Raw genomic sequence first — 15,888 nt, forward strand, 5'->3', positions numbered from 1 at the left:
ACAAACAGCAGCACCAGCAGCTCATATGGAACGTCTTAGCAGGAGGCAGCATTTCACCAACATGGTGGAGCAGTATGTGTGCACACGCCTACATGTAGTGAATGACGGGTCTGCCCCCTTCAACTTCTGGGTCTCCAAATTGGGCACATGGCCTGAGCTTGCCCTTTATGCCTTGGAGGTGCTGGCGTGCCCTGCAGCCAGTGTATTATCTGAACGTGTATTTAGCACGGCTGGGGGCGTTATCACAGACAAGCGCAGGCGCCTGTCCAGAGACAATGTGGACAAGCTCACGTTCATTAAAATGAACCAGGCATGGATCCCACAGGACTTTTCCGTACCTTGTGCAGAATAGAGATGGATACCGACCTTACCCAGCCATTGTTCTATTTTTGATCTTTCTCACTCTTTTGGGGTGTACTCTCATTTAAAATGACTGAAAAAAAGCAGTGTTGGCTACCTCGTCCTCCTCCACCGCCGCTTCCACCTACACCGCCCATAGGTGTGCGCAGCCTATTGCATTAGGGTGTGCACCACAAAGTTTAAATACACATGCATGTGTTTGCCTACATGTATATGGCCCCGGTACATTACTCTCCCTGCTGGCATTACTCTCTTATGGCAGAGCAGGTCCGAGGGAGATCTTTCCCATCTCCTCACTGGCAAACAGAGCAATAATGCTAATGTGCCCTAGGTGATTAGGGTGTGCCCAGGCACACCCTGTGCGCACGCCTATGACACCGCCACATCCACCACCACCTCAACCTCCCTCCTACTCCATATGGGCCTCGTCCTTCACAGATGAAGAACATTGTTTTATTTTTCTCTTTTTTTTTTTGTTGTTTTAAGTTATTTACCTATCCACATTTGTTTGCAGAGCACTTACCATGCTCTTAACTACGTTTTTCTGCAATTTGCAGCACTCTAGCCCTTTCCATTGGTGTTTTAGAGCCATTTTAGTGCCTGAAAGTTCGGGTCCCAATTGACTTCAATGGGGTTCGGTGTCCGGGTAAAGTTCGGAAAAAGTCCAGGACACGGACCCGGACTTTTTTTTCAAGTTCTGCCAAACCCGCCGAACACGGACATCGAGGTGTCTGCTCAACTCTAGTTATGAATGATATTGTGTAACCCCATGACATTGTTTTAACTACTCCGGATGTTCTCTCTGGATTCATGTGATTTTTTTTATGTTTCGTGTAATAAACTTTATATTTTTTAGAGAAATTTTTCCTTTTTTTCTCTTTCTCTGTATTTCCCCATACTTTTTTAAAATGTATACTTTTGTCTACCTATTGCCCTTAAAAGTCCCATCCAGAAGGTTTTAGTTGTTGTATGTATTGATTTTGGGATGTGGGCACACTAATCTCTAATTGACTCCAGTTTAAGGCAATTCTAAAATGTAGCTGAAATGCCCCACCAATACAAACTAGTAGCATCAGTTATTTATTTTTTATTATGGAATATCATGCCGTTAATAGTTATTCTGATAACTTACTTGTATAGTCAGTTGTAGCATTGGGAGCTCCCTTTACATTACCACCATCAACAAGAGCAGAGACCAGGAAGGTATAATAATTTCCAGGTGTCAAGCCCGTAATTGTGTCAGAGGTTGTAGTCACATTCCTATCAAAAGCTGGATCTTCTGGGATCTGGATATTATATGAACTGACATTTCCATCTGGTTTCTCCCAGCTCAGAGCTATAGAAGTGGTGGTGATATTCTGTGTTTTCAGGTTCTTTACAACCTCAGGTTCTACAAATTACACAAGTATTAGTTGTAGTCTCCAGCAGCGTTTTCACATTCGTTTGTCATTTCACAATCTGTTTGACTCTGTATTCAATAAGGTGATCAACTTTTGTGAGTTTTCACATTGGTCATCTCACAATTTGTTTGAGATTGAACTCAAGCAGGTGATCAATTATATAGTACCTATCTGTCTTAAGACTACCTATACTATATGTTCATGGTCAAATTGTCTAGCAGAGGAGATCATATCAAAATGGTATTCAGTAAAAAAAAGTGAGGATTTTTTTCATGGAGTTATAAATGCATATAATAGTGTGACACTGCTTGATTTACTAAAGGATTTGAGAATCTTCACACAATAAATGTTGTGAATATTCTCTTCATTTTTTTTAATAGATATATTGATCTAAACTTTGTTGGATAATTAAAGTAAATATTTGCATGATTTATTTTGTGAAGATTCTTAACTCTTTAAGTTGCAAATTCTTATTGTTCTACACAACATTTGCCTACTTACACATTTTATTCTAGCATTTCAGCAGTTACGCTAAAGAGAGACAAACACAGTGCACACTACCTAACAAAGTGCTGTTTTCCAAAATGTGGTCTCAGCTGGGTCTCAGCTGTGTATGTTTTTCAGAATATGCTCTTCTCCACTGTCAGGTGTTATGAATGATATTGTGTAACCCCATGACATTGTTTTAACTACTCCGGAGGTTCTCTTTGGATTCATGTGATTTGTTTTATACTTCATGTAATAAACTTTATATTTTTTTGAGAAATGTTTCCTTTTTTCTCTTTCTCTGTATTTCCCCTTACTTTTTTAAAATTTATACTTTTGCCTACCTATTGCCCTTAAAAGTCCCATCCAGAGGGTTTTTCTTGTTGTATGTATTCATTTTGGGATGTGGGCACACTAATCTCTAATTGGCTCCAATTTAAGGCAATTCCAAAATGTAGCTGAAATGCCCCACCAATACAAACTAGTAGCATCAGTTATTTATTTTTTATTATGGAATATCATGCCGTTAATAGTTATTCTGATAACTTACTTGTGTAGTCAGTTGTAATATTGGGAGCTCCCTTTACATTACCACCATCAACAAGAGCAGAGACCAGGAAGGTATAATAATTTCCAGGTGTCAAGCCCGTAATTGTGTCAGAGGTTGTAGTCACATTCCTATCAAAAGCTGGATCTTCAGGGATCTGGATATTATATGAACTGACATTTCCATCTGGTTTCTCCCAGCTCAGAGATATAGAAGTGGTGGTGATATTCTGTGTTTTTAGGTTCTTTACAACCTCAGGTTCTACAAATTACACAAGTATTAGTTGTAGTCTCCAGCAGCGTTTTCACATTTGTTTGTCATTTCACAATCTGTTTGACTCTGTATTCAATAAGGTGATCAACTTTTGTGAGTTTTCACATTTGTCATCTCACAATTTGTTTGAGATTACACTCAAGCAGGTGATAAATTTTATAGTACCTATCTGTCTTAAGGCTACCTATACTATATGTTCATGGTCGAATTGTGTAGCAGAGGAGATCATATCAAAATGTTATTCAGTAAAAAAAAAGTGAGGATTTTTTTCATGGAGTTATACATGCATATAATAGTGTGACACTGCTTGATTTACTAAAGGATTTGAGAATCTTCACACAATAAATTGTGTGAATATTCTCTTCATTTTTTTTTTTTTAATAGATATATTGATCTACACTTTGTTGGATAATTAAAGTAAATATTTGCATGATTTATTTTGTGAAGATTCTTAACTCTTTAAGTTTCAAATTTTTATTGTTCTACACAACATTTGCCTACTTACACATTTTATTCCAGTATTTCAGCAGTTACGCTAAAGAGAGACAAACACAGTGCACACTACCTAACAAAGTGCTGTTTTCCAAAATGTGGTCTCAGCTGGATCTCAGCTGTCTATGTTTTTCAGAATATGCTCTTCTCCACTGTCAGGTGTTATGAATGATATTGTGTAACCCCATGACATTGTTTTAACTACTCCGGAGGTTCTCTCTGGATTCATGTGATTTTTTTAATGTTTTATGTAATAAACGTTATATTTTTTTGAGAAATGTTTCCTTTTTTCTCTTTCCCTGTATTTCCCCATACTTTTTTTTTTAAATCTATACTTTTGTCTACTTATTGCCCTTAAAAGTTCCATCCAGAAGGTTTTAGTTGTTGTATGTATTGATTTTGGGATGTGGGCACACTAATCTCTAATTGACTCCAGTTTAAGGCAATTCTAAAATGTAGCTGAAATGCCCCACCAATACAAAGTAGTAGCATCAGTTATTTATTTTTTATTATGGAATATCATGCCGTTAATAGTTATTCTGATAACTTACTTGTATAGTCAGTTGTAGCATTGGGAGCTCCCTTTACATTACCACCATCAACAAGAGCAGAGACCAGGAAGGTATAATAATTTCCAGGTGTCAAGCCTGTAATTGTGTCAGAGGTTGTAGTCACATTCCTATCAAAAGCTGGATCTTCTGGGATCTGGATATTATATGAACTGACATTTCCATCTGGTTTCTCCCAGCTCAGAGATATAGAAGTGGTGGTGATATTCTGTGTTTTTAGGTTCTTTACAACCTCAGGTTCTACAAATTACACAAGTATTAGTTGTAGTCTCCAGCAGTGTATTCAATCAGGTGATCAACTTTTGTGAGTTTTCACATTGGTCATCTCACAATTTGTTTGATAATGCACTCAAGCAGGTGATCAATTTTATAGTACCTATCTGTCTTAAGACTACCTATACTTTCTGTTCATGGTCCAATGGTCTAGCAGAGGAGATCATATCAAAATGTTATTCAGTAAAAAAAGTGAGTTTTTTTTTTTCATGGAGTTATAAATGCATATAATAGTGTGGCTCTGCTTGATTTACTAAAGGATTTGAGAATCTTCACACAATAAATTTTGTGAATATTCACTTCAATTTTTTTTAATATATATACATTTATCTACACTTTGTTGGATAATTAAAGTAAATATTTGCATGATTTATTTTGTGAAGATTCTTAACTCTTTAAGTTGCAAATTCTTATTGTTCTACACAACATTTTCCTACTTACACATTTTATTCCAGCATTTCAACTGTTACGCTAAAGAGAGACAAACACAGTGCACACTACCTAAGAAAGTGCTGTTTTCCAAAATGTGGTCTCAGCTGGGTCTTAGCTGTCTATGTTTTTCAGAATATGCTCTTCTCTACTGTCAGGTGTTATGAATGATCTTGTGTAACCGCATGACATTGTTTTAACTACTCCGGAGGATCTCTCTGAATTCATGTGATTTTTTTTATGTTTCATGTAATAAACTTTATTTTTTTTAAAAAAATTTTTCCTTTTTTCTTTTTCTCTGTATTTCCCCATACTTTTTTAAAATTTAAACTTTTGCCTACCTATTGCCCTTAAAAGTCCCATCCAGAGGGTTTTTCTTGTTGTATGTATTGATTTTGGGATGTGGGCACACTAATCTCTAATTGGCTCCAGTTTAAGGCAATTCCAAAATGTAGCTGAAATGCCCCACCAATACAAACTAGTAGCATCAGTTATTTATTTTCTATTATGGAATATCATGCCGTTAATAGTTATTTTGATAACTTACTTGTGTAGTCAGTTGTTATATTGGAAGCTCCCTTTACATTATCACCATCAACAAGAGCAGAGACCAGGAAGGTATAATAATTTCCAGGTGTCAAGCCCGTAATTGTGTCAGAGGTTGTAGTCACTTTCCTATCAAAAGCTGGATCTTCTGGGATCTGGATATTATATGAACTGACATTTCCATCTGGTTTCTCCCAGCTCAGAGATATAGAAGTGGTGGTGATATTCTGTGTTTTCAGGTTCTTTACAACCTCAGGTTCTACAAATTACACAAGTATTAGTTGTAGTCTCCAGCAGCGTTTTCACATTCGTTTGTCATTTCACAATCTGTTTGACTCTGTATTCAATCAGGTGATCAACTTTTATGAGTTTTCTCATTTGTCATCTCACAATTTGTTTGAGATTGCACTCAAGCAGGTGATAGATTTTATAGTACCTATCTGTCTTAAGACTACCTATACTATATGTTCATGGTCAAATTGTCTAGCAGAGGAGATCATATCAAAATGTTATTCAGTAAAAAAAGTGAGGATTTTTTTCATGGATTTATAAATGCATATAATAGTGTGACACTGCTTGATTTACTAAAGGATTTGAGAATCTTCACACAATAAATTTTGTGAATATTCTCTTCATTTTTTAATAGATATATTGATCTACACTTTGTTGGATAATTAAAGTAAATATTTGCATGATTTATTTTGTGAAGATTCTTAACTCTTTAAGTTGCAAATTCTTATTGTTCTACACAACATTTGCCTACTTACACATTTTATTCCAGCATTTCAGCAGTTACGCGAAAGAGAGACAAACACAGTGCACACTACCTAAGAAAGTGCTGTTTTCCAAAATGTGGTCTCAGCTGGGTCTTAGCTGTATATGTTTTTCAGAATATGCTATTCTCCACTGTCAGGTGTTATGAATGATATTGTGTAACCCCATGACAATGTTTTAACTACTCCGGAGATTCTCTCTGGATTCATGTGATTTTTTTTATGTTTCATGTAATAAACTTTATATTTTTTTGAGAAATGTTTCCTTTTTTTCTCTATCCCTGTATTTCCCCATACTTTTTTTTAAATCTATACTTTTGTCTACCTATTTCCCTTAACCACTTACCGCATATCAACGTATGTTCTACGTCGAAAGATTTTGCGGTAGTATACCGGGATGAAGCCTCTAGCTAGAGACATCATCCCAGTACCATGGTTTACAGCCAACGGTCAGCTTTCCGTCCGTAATGACCGATGCGGCTCGGGAGCTGCTCGATCGTTACCCGGGAGAGCGGGAGGGGACGTCCCCCCCCCCTCCCGCCACCTTCCGTGACTTTGCTCGGGGCTCATGTCACACCGGGAGCCCCGAGCACCCAGCCGGCACGTCCGCCGGCTGGATGGAGTCCCGATCAATGCCGTCTTCGGCGTTTTGCATACATGGAAGTGTAGTGGAGGGGTCTAGGGTCTTTTAGACCCTCGATCCCTCTATAAAGAGTACCTGTCACTGCATATTGGTGTCACAAGGGATGTTTACATTGCTTGTGACAGCAATAAAAGTGATCAGATTTTTTTTTTAAAAAAAAACCTGTAATAAAGTAAAAAAATAAATAAAAAAAATTAAAAAATAAAAATTTAGCCGCCCCCCTTACCGTTAGCTCGCGCACAAAAAAAATCGTTTACGGAAGTCGAGCCGCGAATGAAATCGCTGTTCAAACCACACATGTGAGGTATCGCCGTGGTCGCCAGAGCATGAGCAATAATTTAAAAAAAGGAGCTACACTCTAACTCTAAACTGGTAACCGTTAAATAAATTTAAAGCGTCGCCGATTGAGATCTCTATTGACCGTAGTTTGTCGCAATCCCACGGTGTGCGCAATTTTAAACCGTAACATGTTTGGTATCTATTTACTCGGCGTGACATCATCTTTCACAATATACAAAAAAATGGGCTAACGTTACTGTTTAGTATTTTTTAAATGCAGTGAAATATGATTTTTCAAAATGTTTCCAAAAAAATGGCGTTTTAAAGACCGCTGCGCAAATACCGCGTGACAAAAAATATTACAATGACGGACATTTTATTCTCCAGAGTCTTTGCTAAAAATATATGTATAATGTTTGGGGGTTCTAAGTAGTTTTCTAGGAAAAAATACTGGTTTTAACTTGTAAACAAAAAGTGTACGAAATAGGGCTGGGGCTTAAGTGGTTAAAAGTGACATCCAGAGGGTTTTTCTTGTTGTATGTATTGATTTTGGGATGTGGGCACACTAATCTCTAATTGGCTCCAGTTTAAGGCAATTTCAAAATGTAGCTGAAATGCCCCACCAATACAAACTAGTAGCATCAGTTATTTATTTTTTATTATGGAATATCATGCCGTTAATAGTTATTCTGATAACTTACTTGTGTAGTCAGTTGTAATATTGGGAGCTCCCTTTACATTACCACCATCAACAAGAGCAGAGACCAGGAAGGTATAATAATTTCCAGGTGTCAAGCCCGTAATTGTGTCAGAGGTTGTAGTCACATTCCTATCAAAAGCTGGATCTTCCAGGATCTGGATATTATATGAACTGACATTTCCATCTGGTTTCTCCCAGCTCAGAGATATAGAAGTGGTGGTGATATTCTGTGTTTTCAGGTTCTTTACAACCTCAGGTTCTACAAATTACACAAGTATTAGTTGTAGTCTCCAGCAACGTTTTCACATTCGTTTGTCATTTCACAATCTGTTTGACTCTGTATTCAATCAGGTGATCAACTTTTGTGAGTTTTCACATTTGTCATCTCACAATTTGTGTGAGATTGCACTCAAGCAGGTGATCAATTTTATAGTACATATTTGTCTTAAGACTACCTATACTATATGTTCATGGTCAAATTGTCTAGCAGAGGAGATCATATCAAAATGTTACTCAGTAAAAAAAAGTGAGTTTTTTTTTCATGGAGTTATAAATGCATATAATAGTGTGACACTGCTTGATTTACTAAAGGATTTGAGAATCTTCACACAATAAATTTTGTGAATATTCACTTCAATTCTTTTTTTTTAATATATATATTTATCTACACTTTGTTGGATAATTAAAGTAAATATTTGCATGATTTATTTTGTGAAGATTCTTAACTCTTTAAGTTGCAAATTCTTATTGTTCTACACAACATTTGCCTACTTAGACATTTTATTCCAGCATTTCAGTAGTTACGCTAAAGAGAGACAAACACAGTGCACACTACCTAAGAAAGTGCTGTTTTCCAAAATGTGGTCTCAGCTGGGTCTCAGCTGTGTATGTTTTTCAGGATATGCTCTTCTCCACTGCCAGGTGTTATAAATGATATTGTGTAACCGCATGAAATTGTTTTAACTACTCCGGAAGTTCTCTCTGGATTCATGTGATTTTTTTTTTTTATGGTTCATGTAATAAACTTTATATTTTTTTTGAGAAATGTTTCCTTTTTTCTCTTTCTCTGCATTTCCCCATACTTTTTTTTAAATGTATACTTTTGTCTACCTATTGCCCTTAAAAGTCCCATCCAGAGGGTTTTTCTTGTTGTATGTATTGATTTTGGGATGTGGGCACACTAATCTCTAATTGGCTCCAGTTTAAGGCAATTCCAAAATGTAGCTGAAATGCCCCACCAATACAAACTAGTAGCATCAGTTATTTATTTTTTATTATGGAATATCATGCAGTTAATAGTTATTTTGATAACTTACTTGTGTAGTCAGTTGTAATATTGGTAGCTCCCTTTACATTACCACCATCAACAAGAGTAGAGACCAGGAAGGTATAATAATTTCCAGATATTAGGTTTTCAACTATATATGAAGTTGATGTCACAGATGTAATGAAAGTTGGCTCTCCCAGGATCTGGATGAAATAGGAACTGGCATTCCCATCTGGTTTCTCCCAGCTCAGAGATATAGAAGTAGTAGTAATGTTGCCTATCAACAGATTCTTAACAACTTCAGGTTCTGCAATATAAAGTAATATATGTTTTTCACAGAAACCTTAAAGTTGAACTTCATGCAAATATAAAAGACACAGATGCAATGATGTAATCATTACTACATCATTAAATGAACCTTTTAATGCAAGCAGCCCATATGGAAGAAAAATATATTTCCAATATATTTAGGGAAAAAAAAATTTAGAAATATATTGAATATGGCCATAATTGTAGCATTTCAGATATATTTCCAATATATTTGGGATTTTTTTTTAGAAATATATTGAATATGGCTAAAATTGTAGCATTTCAAATATATTTCCAATATATTTGGGACAAATAAAAAATGTTTTATTTTAAAATATATTTTAAATATATTTTTCTTCCATGTGGGAGTGTAAGTACCTGAACTTGACTCGGTATCAGCCTCTTGCATTACCTCTATAGCAGGGCTGGAGTTTGAGAGGGAGAAGCAGAACAGAAGCCCCACAGTTTGTATGCTGACAAGAAGTATGCTCTTAGAAGCAGAAAGCAGAGTGACAGAGAGATGAGCCCATCTAGTGCTTTATCTCCTTTTACTGTCTAATCACAGGCTTGGGATGAGTCCAGGATGACCTGGGCTCAGGGTAACTGGATTAGGTGATGCTGACGCTCAGACTGAGGAAATCTAGTGGCAGAAGAAATACAGTAGAGGCAATCTCTTCGGTAGGGGAACATTTCAGCAAAAAACTGGTTTTGGTATTTTTTATCATTGAATAGGCATTGAATTTGTCCTTTTTGGCTGGAGTTCTGCTTTAGGAGGATTGTACCACAATATAAGGAAATAAATATTCCAACTACAAATTAAGCACAATAAACAGAAAAGTGCACTTGTTAATAAAATGGTTTTATACATCTACTTTTACACATGTTTTGTTGTTGTGTACACAAAACAAATACAGTTCATATACTTGAATAAAAAGGAAACCAGTAAACCAGTAAAATTAAATTATGAAATTGCAGACGTGTCGTCCAATGGCTTAGACAAAGCTTTATTGCTCTGAACTGCAAAACATTTATAAGTAGTTTTGACTCTTCCATCATCCAGGTACCCTGGGCGCAGAGCTTCCCCAGCACTCCGCCCCAGCCGATAGGCTGGCGTGTGTAGTAACCCCTGTCCAAAACAACGGAAGGAAGGACTTGCCCTGGCATAGTGCTGGAGACTGGATCCACCACAACAGAGCAGACCTTGTGTTGTGGCTTAATCAAATCAAAGAGTCCAAGGACTTTGAATCCTTGTTCCATTTGACAAGAACCTCCCTTTGCAAAGGTCTTGTATGGAACTGAGCAAACAGAACCGCCTCGAAGGTTGATGCCATCAGACCCAAGACCCGCATGCAAATTCGAAGAGAGGACAGATCGTTCGTCAAAAACAACCGATTCGCCTCCTGAAAATTTTGCAGCTTGTCCGGAGGAAGAAACACCTTGGCCAAGGCTGAATCCAGAGTCAAGCCCAGATAGTCCAGTCTCAAGACAGGTGTTAGCACGAATTTCTTGAAATTGATGTTCCAACCAAAATCCTGCGGAGAGCTGACAATGACCGTCAGATCCCCCAACAAGACTGCAGGAGAGTCCGCTCTCAACAGGAGATCGTTTACTTACCCCCAGTACCGCAATACCCTGCTGGCGCAGCAATGCCAATACCGGTGCTAAGACATTGGTAAACAATCTGGGAGCTGAGGCGAAACCAAAGGGTAACGCCAGAAATTGATAATGCTCCTCTGCGACCACAAAGCAAAGAAACCGCTGGTGTCCAGCTTAAATAGGGATGTGTAAATATGCGTCCTTGATATCTATGGAGGCAAACAAGTTTCCCTGATGCAGCAATGCCACCACTGTGCGAATGGATTCCAACTGAAACTTCTGTACCCGCACAAAGCGTTTTAGGGCCATGAGATCAAGGATGGGACGCACCTTGCCTTCCTTCCTGGGCACGGTGAAGAGGTTTAAATTAAAACCCTTGAAAACGCTCCTAAAAAGGAACATGTACAATCACTCCTTGCGACAGCAAATCGTGTACTGCCCCTCGCAAGTCCCTTAACCGGACTGGCCGATAATGGAAGATTGGACTGGAAGAACCTGTGCGACGGGCGAGACCGGAATTCGATCTTGTACCCAGATCGGATCAGTTTGTGAACCCATTTGTCCTGAATCAAGGAGGTCCAGGGTTACAAAAAGAAACAAAGACGTTCCCCGAACTCAGAATCGGGTGAGGGAGCCCCTTCATGCAGACGAGGACTTGCCTGCATGTCCAGATTGGCCGGTCTTTGCTTTTCCCGACCATGGCTTTCTGAAACCCCCAGAAGACCTGAATGATTTACCTTTTTCTTGCGACCCAGAGGCACGAAAAAAGACGTTTATGAGCATTAAAGGAAGGCCCCCGCCTAGGACATGGTGCCTTGCTCTTAGAGGATTGGGGAAGATGAGTGCTCTTACCCCCCTGTGATACCTTTGATAAACTCATCCAGAGAGGATCCAAACAGCCTTTCCCCTAAGAAGGGGAGATCAGTCAAGGCCTTTTTAGAAGCCTGGTCCACTGACCAGCTTTTTAGCCACATCATGCGCCTAATAGCAATCCCCACTGCCGATGCCATGGCCACCAACAGGGCTGAATCCAGGGACATATCAGACATGAATACCAGGGCTTGAACCAACTGGTCCAGTAGTTCCAACACCGCATGGGGGGGGGCGTTCAGCTTCCAAGTTACTTTTAAGTAACTTCACCCATTCCGTAGCAGTCTGCATTACCAAAACATTCACAAAGGTAGTCTTTAATATGTGACCTGCTACAATGTGTAAATGGTGGGACAAGGATTCCACCCGTCTATCCACGGGGTCCACAAAAGTTGGAGACTCTTCCACGGTACCAGAGTCGCTTTATTCAACCTGGACACTGGGGGGTTCACTTTTGGTGGTGCAGTCCACCTAGTGGACATTGCCTCCACAAAGGGGTAACCGCAAGTAAAACACTCAGGCACCACTAACATGTGCTTAATGCGCCACCATTGTTCATCCACCACAATAGTATGAAACAATTCTGTCAAGGGAACACCTTGCCCGATTTATGATATTTGCGGGAGCCAAAAGACACCTGCGTACCCGGCGATGTGGGTTCGTCAGCCAATTTTAAAGTTTCCCGCACTGAAACTATCAGAGCTTCCACCAAAGCGTGTTCCCTCTTCCCCAGTAGAATGTGATGAAACCGGCCCCACAGGGTGGGCTGCGTCTGCGGCGGCCATGTCTATCTCAGAGTCCAAAGACCCTGCAGATGGAGGTGAGGGCAGAGGGCGTTTGCGGCTGGCAGCACTAGCAATGACAAAATCAAACTGTTCCTGATCTTTGCTGACAGTATTAGGACAGGAGTTGTACCAGGGGAGTGGAGGAAAGCAAACGTGACTCCGATATTCAAAAAGGGTCCGAGGCATATACCGGGAAATTATAGGCCTGTCAGTCTGACATCAATAGTATGTAAACTTCTGGAGGGGACAATAAGGGACTATATCGTAGAGTTTGCTAAAGACAATAGCATCATCAGCAGTAACCAGCACGGGTTTACAAATGGGCGTTCTTGTCAAACCAATCTCTTAACATTTTACGAGGAGGTCAGCTGTGAGCTAGATAGGGGCAGACCAGTGGATGTGGTGTACATGGATTTCGCTAAGGTGTTTGATACAGTTCCCCACAAGCGCTTAATTTATAAAATAAGATCTGCAGGTATCGACAGAAGGGTTTGCTCTTGGATACGGAACTGGCTAAAAGGGCATGTCCAAAGGGTGGTAATAAACAGCGCATACTCAGACTGGTCTGAGGTAGTAAGCTGGGTCCCCCAAGGCTCAGTCCTGGGACCAACCTTGTTCAATTTATTCATAAATAGCATTGAGGACGGGATCAGTAGTTCGATATCAGTTTTTGTAGATGACACAAAATTGGGCAGGGCAATAACTGCACAGCATGTAGCAGATATCCTACAGAATGACCTGAACAAAATAACAGAGTGGGCAATGACTTGGCAAACGAGGCTTAACGTGGAGAAGTGTAAGGTTTTGCACTTGGGGACTAGAAACATAAAGGCACAATACACATTAGGAGGGGAACCCTTGGGGGAATCAAAAATGGAGAAAGATCTGGGAGTCTTGGTTGATGATAGACTAGGCAACAGCATGCAATGTCAAGCGGCAGCTGCCAAGGCCAGCAGAATATTAACATGCATAAAGAAAGGGATGTATTCCAGAGATAAGTCTATAATCCTTCCACTTTATAAAACTCTGGTCCGACCGCACCTGGAGTATTCTGTCCAGTTCTGGTCGCCAGTCCTCAGGAGGGATGTGTTGGGGCTGGAGAGAGTCCAGAGAAGGGCAACTAAACTAATTAGGGGATTGGAGGACCTTAATTATGAAGAGCGTCTGCAATCGCTTGATTTATTCTCCCTGGAGAAGAGACGCCTGAGGGGGGACATGATAGCGATTTTTAAATATCTCAATGGGGATCTCAGCTGGGAAAAAAAGCTGTTCAGTCGAAGGGATTGCATGAGGACTCGGGGACATACAATGCAACGTGGGGGGTTCTTTACTGTTAGGGCTACAAGATTGTGGAATTCTCTGCCACAAGAGGTGGTTTCTGCGGGCAGTATGGTGGCTTTCAAAAGACTATTAGACGTACATCTCAAGGATCAGAACATTCAGAGGTATGAGAGATAATTACAGCAACACACCTACACAGGTTGAACTGGATGGACTGTTGTCTTTATTCAACCTCACCTACTATGAAACTATGTAACTATGTAACCTTAGACATCAAAAAAAGCTGCAATCCCTGGCTGAGTCTGAGAATCAGAAGGTCCTGCAATTGCTCCTAGGGGGTCTTCAGGTGAAACATTATCCTGGGACTCCATGTTACACTTTTTAAAATAATTGGGCAGTGTCCCTTTAAGACTGCCAAAAATGCAGTCAAACTAATGGGAATATAAAAATCATGACACACAGCAAAATAGCGGTCCCCATGGCACGCCATGTGGTCTCCAGGACCCCCAAAATGGGGCTCAGAACAATAGGCATCAGAAGGTCCCTGCCCAGGGGCCCACACAGGACAAGTCACCCCCCTGAAATAGGCGCCACAACGGACGCATTACTACCGCCCCCCCCCCCCCAGGTAAAAACCTGCTAGGGGTAGGGGAATGCCGAGGGGTACACAGGACTAGTTCTCAGAGGTGCTAGGGGAACCGACTATTCCAGGGAAGGGCCCACGTCTGCTCCGAGACCCCAAGGGGTTTTCGGGGGGACAATTTACTCACCATAACACGGTACCAGGTGGGCGCCATTCCGAAACAGATCACCTCCCACCCGGGATGGGGGTGCTGTCAGCTAAGGGGAAGCTGCGACTCAGGGGGTTCCAGGTCGTGGGCGTCCAAGCCATACGGTCCATTCACAGGCTCGTCCCCATCCATCGGGGCACTGCCGTGGCGAGGCCTAGTTCTGGACCATAACCTGCACACGCTCACTGGCCAGGCTGGGAGACCTTAAGGATCTAGATTATCCGGTGCAAAACCTCAGCCGACTGTTGCTTGTAGTTCCTCTGGATCTTGGTCCTCAGGGACTAACTAGTGAAAATAAAAAATCACAAACTAACAAACTTTCCTATAATAGCTAAGACCGAAGTCCCAGCAGGAAGCTAGGTCCTTTTCCTTAAACTAGGCAGAAACAAAACTGTTTGATGTTAGCAGGGTGTGTGGGGTTATGCCTGCAGGGACAGCCCCCATAGGTGTGGTTAAGCTTTTCTCCTGCCTAGTGCCTATTCCTGATAGGAGGAGCATAACCTTATAGTCTCTGACTAGATGGAGCTGCGTCTGTCGTTGAACGATAGAGAAAATATGAAGCTTTCCACCACAAAAAGGTAGAGACTCTCGATCAGGACCCTACACTAACATTAAGTACACTACCTTTTCAATGCATCCCCCCTTAAATCTATCCTCCCCAGCAGATCAAAGAAAACAAAAAAACTTGAAAACACCAATATACTGTATTCAAAAAGAGGCATCCCAATCCAACAAAAAGACATCCCAATATATTCAGCATATACAGTGGGGGTCGAAAGTTAGGGCACCCCAGGTAAAAATTTGTATTAACCACTTACCGCAAAGTGACGTAGGGCTACATCGGCAAACTTTGCGGTGTTATACCGGGATGATGCCTCTAGCTAGGGACACCATCCCAGTACCGTGGTTTACAGCCGACAGTCGGCTTTCCGTCAGTAACGACCGATACGGCTCGGGAGCCGCTCGATCGTTACCCGGGTGAGCGGGAGGGGATGTACCCCCCTCCCGCCGCCTTCCGTGACTTTCAACGGGCCTCCCGTCCCACCGGGAGACCCGAGCACCCAACCGGCACGTCTGCCGGCTGGATGGAGTCTCGATCAAAGCCGGAAACGGCTTCGATCGGGTCTCCGATGACGTAACCCGGAGACGGCGTCCAAACGGCTGCATGCAAAAAATGCAGTTTTCTGCGTTTTGCATACATCAAAGTGTAGTGGAGGGG

The 15,888-nt window shown here is 40.7% G+C and overlaps 1 protein-coding gene across 1 annotated transcript in view; it reads right to left on the reverse strand.

The window, feature by feature from the left end:
* LOC309550515 (titin-like) overlaps window positions 1-15,888 on the reverse strand; it is a gene marked incomplete at its 5' end in the record, with an annotated part of 297,613 nt that overhangs the window by 257,392 nt on the left and 24,333 nt on the right. Inside the window, 6 exons of the mRNA XM_082250877.1 lie at window positions 1,493-1,750; window positions 2,797-3,054; window positions 4,110-4,367; window positions 5,377-5,634; window positions 7,772-8,029; window positions 9,087-9,344. Of these exons, the coding sequence (XP_082107003.1) occupies window positions 1,493-1,750; window positions 2,797-3,054; window positions 4,110-4,367; window positions 5,377-5,634; window positions 7,772-8,029; window positions 9,087-9,344 (1,548 nt within the window). The remainder of the gene's footprint in view (window positions 1-1,492; window positions 1,751-2,796; window positions 3,055-4,109; window positions 4,368-5,376; window positions 5,635-7,771; window positions 8,030-9,086; window positions 9,345-15,888) is intronic.

The sequence above is a fragment of the Pelophylax lessonae genome (genome assembly GCF_965119305.1).
Source record: "Pelophylax lessonae genome assembly, chromosome: 3".
NCBI lineage: Eukaryota > Metazoa > Chordata > Amphibia > Anura > Ranidae > Pelophylax > Pelophylax lessonae.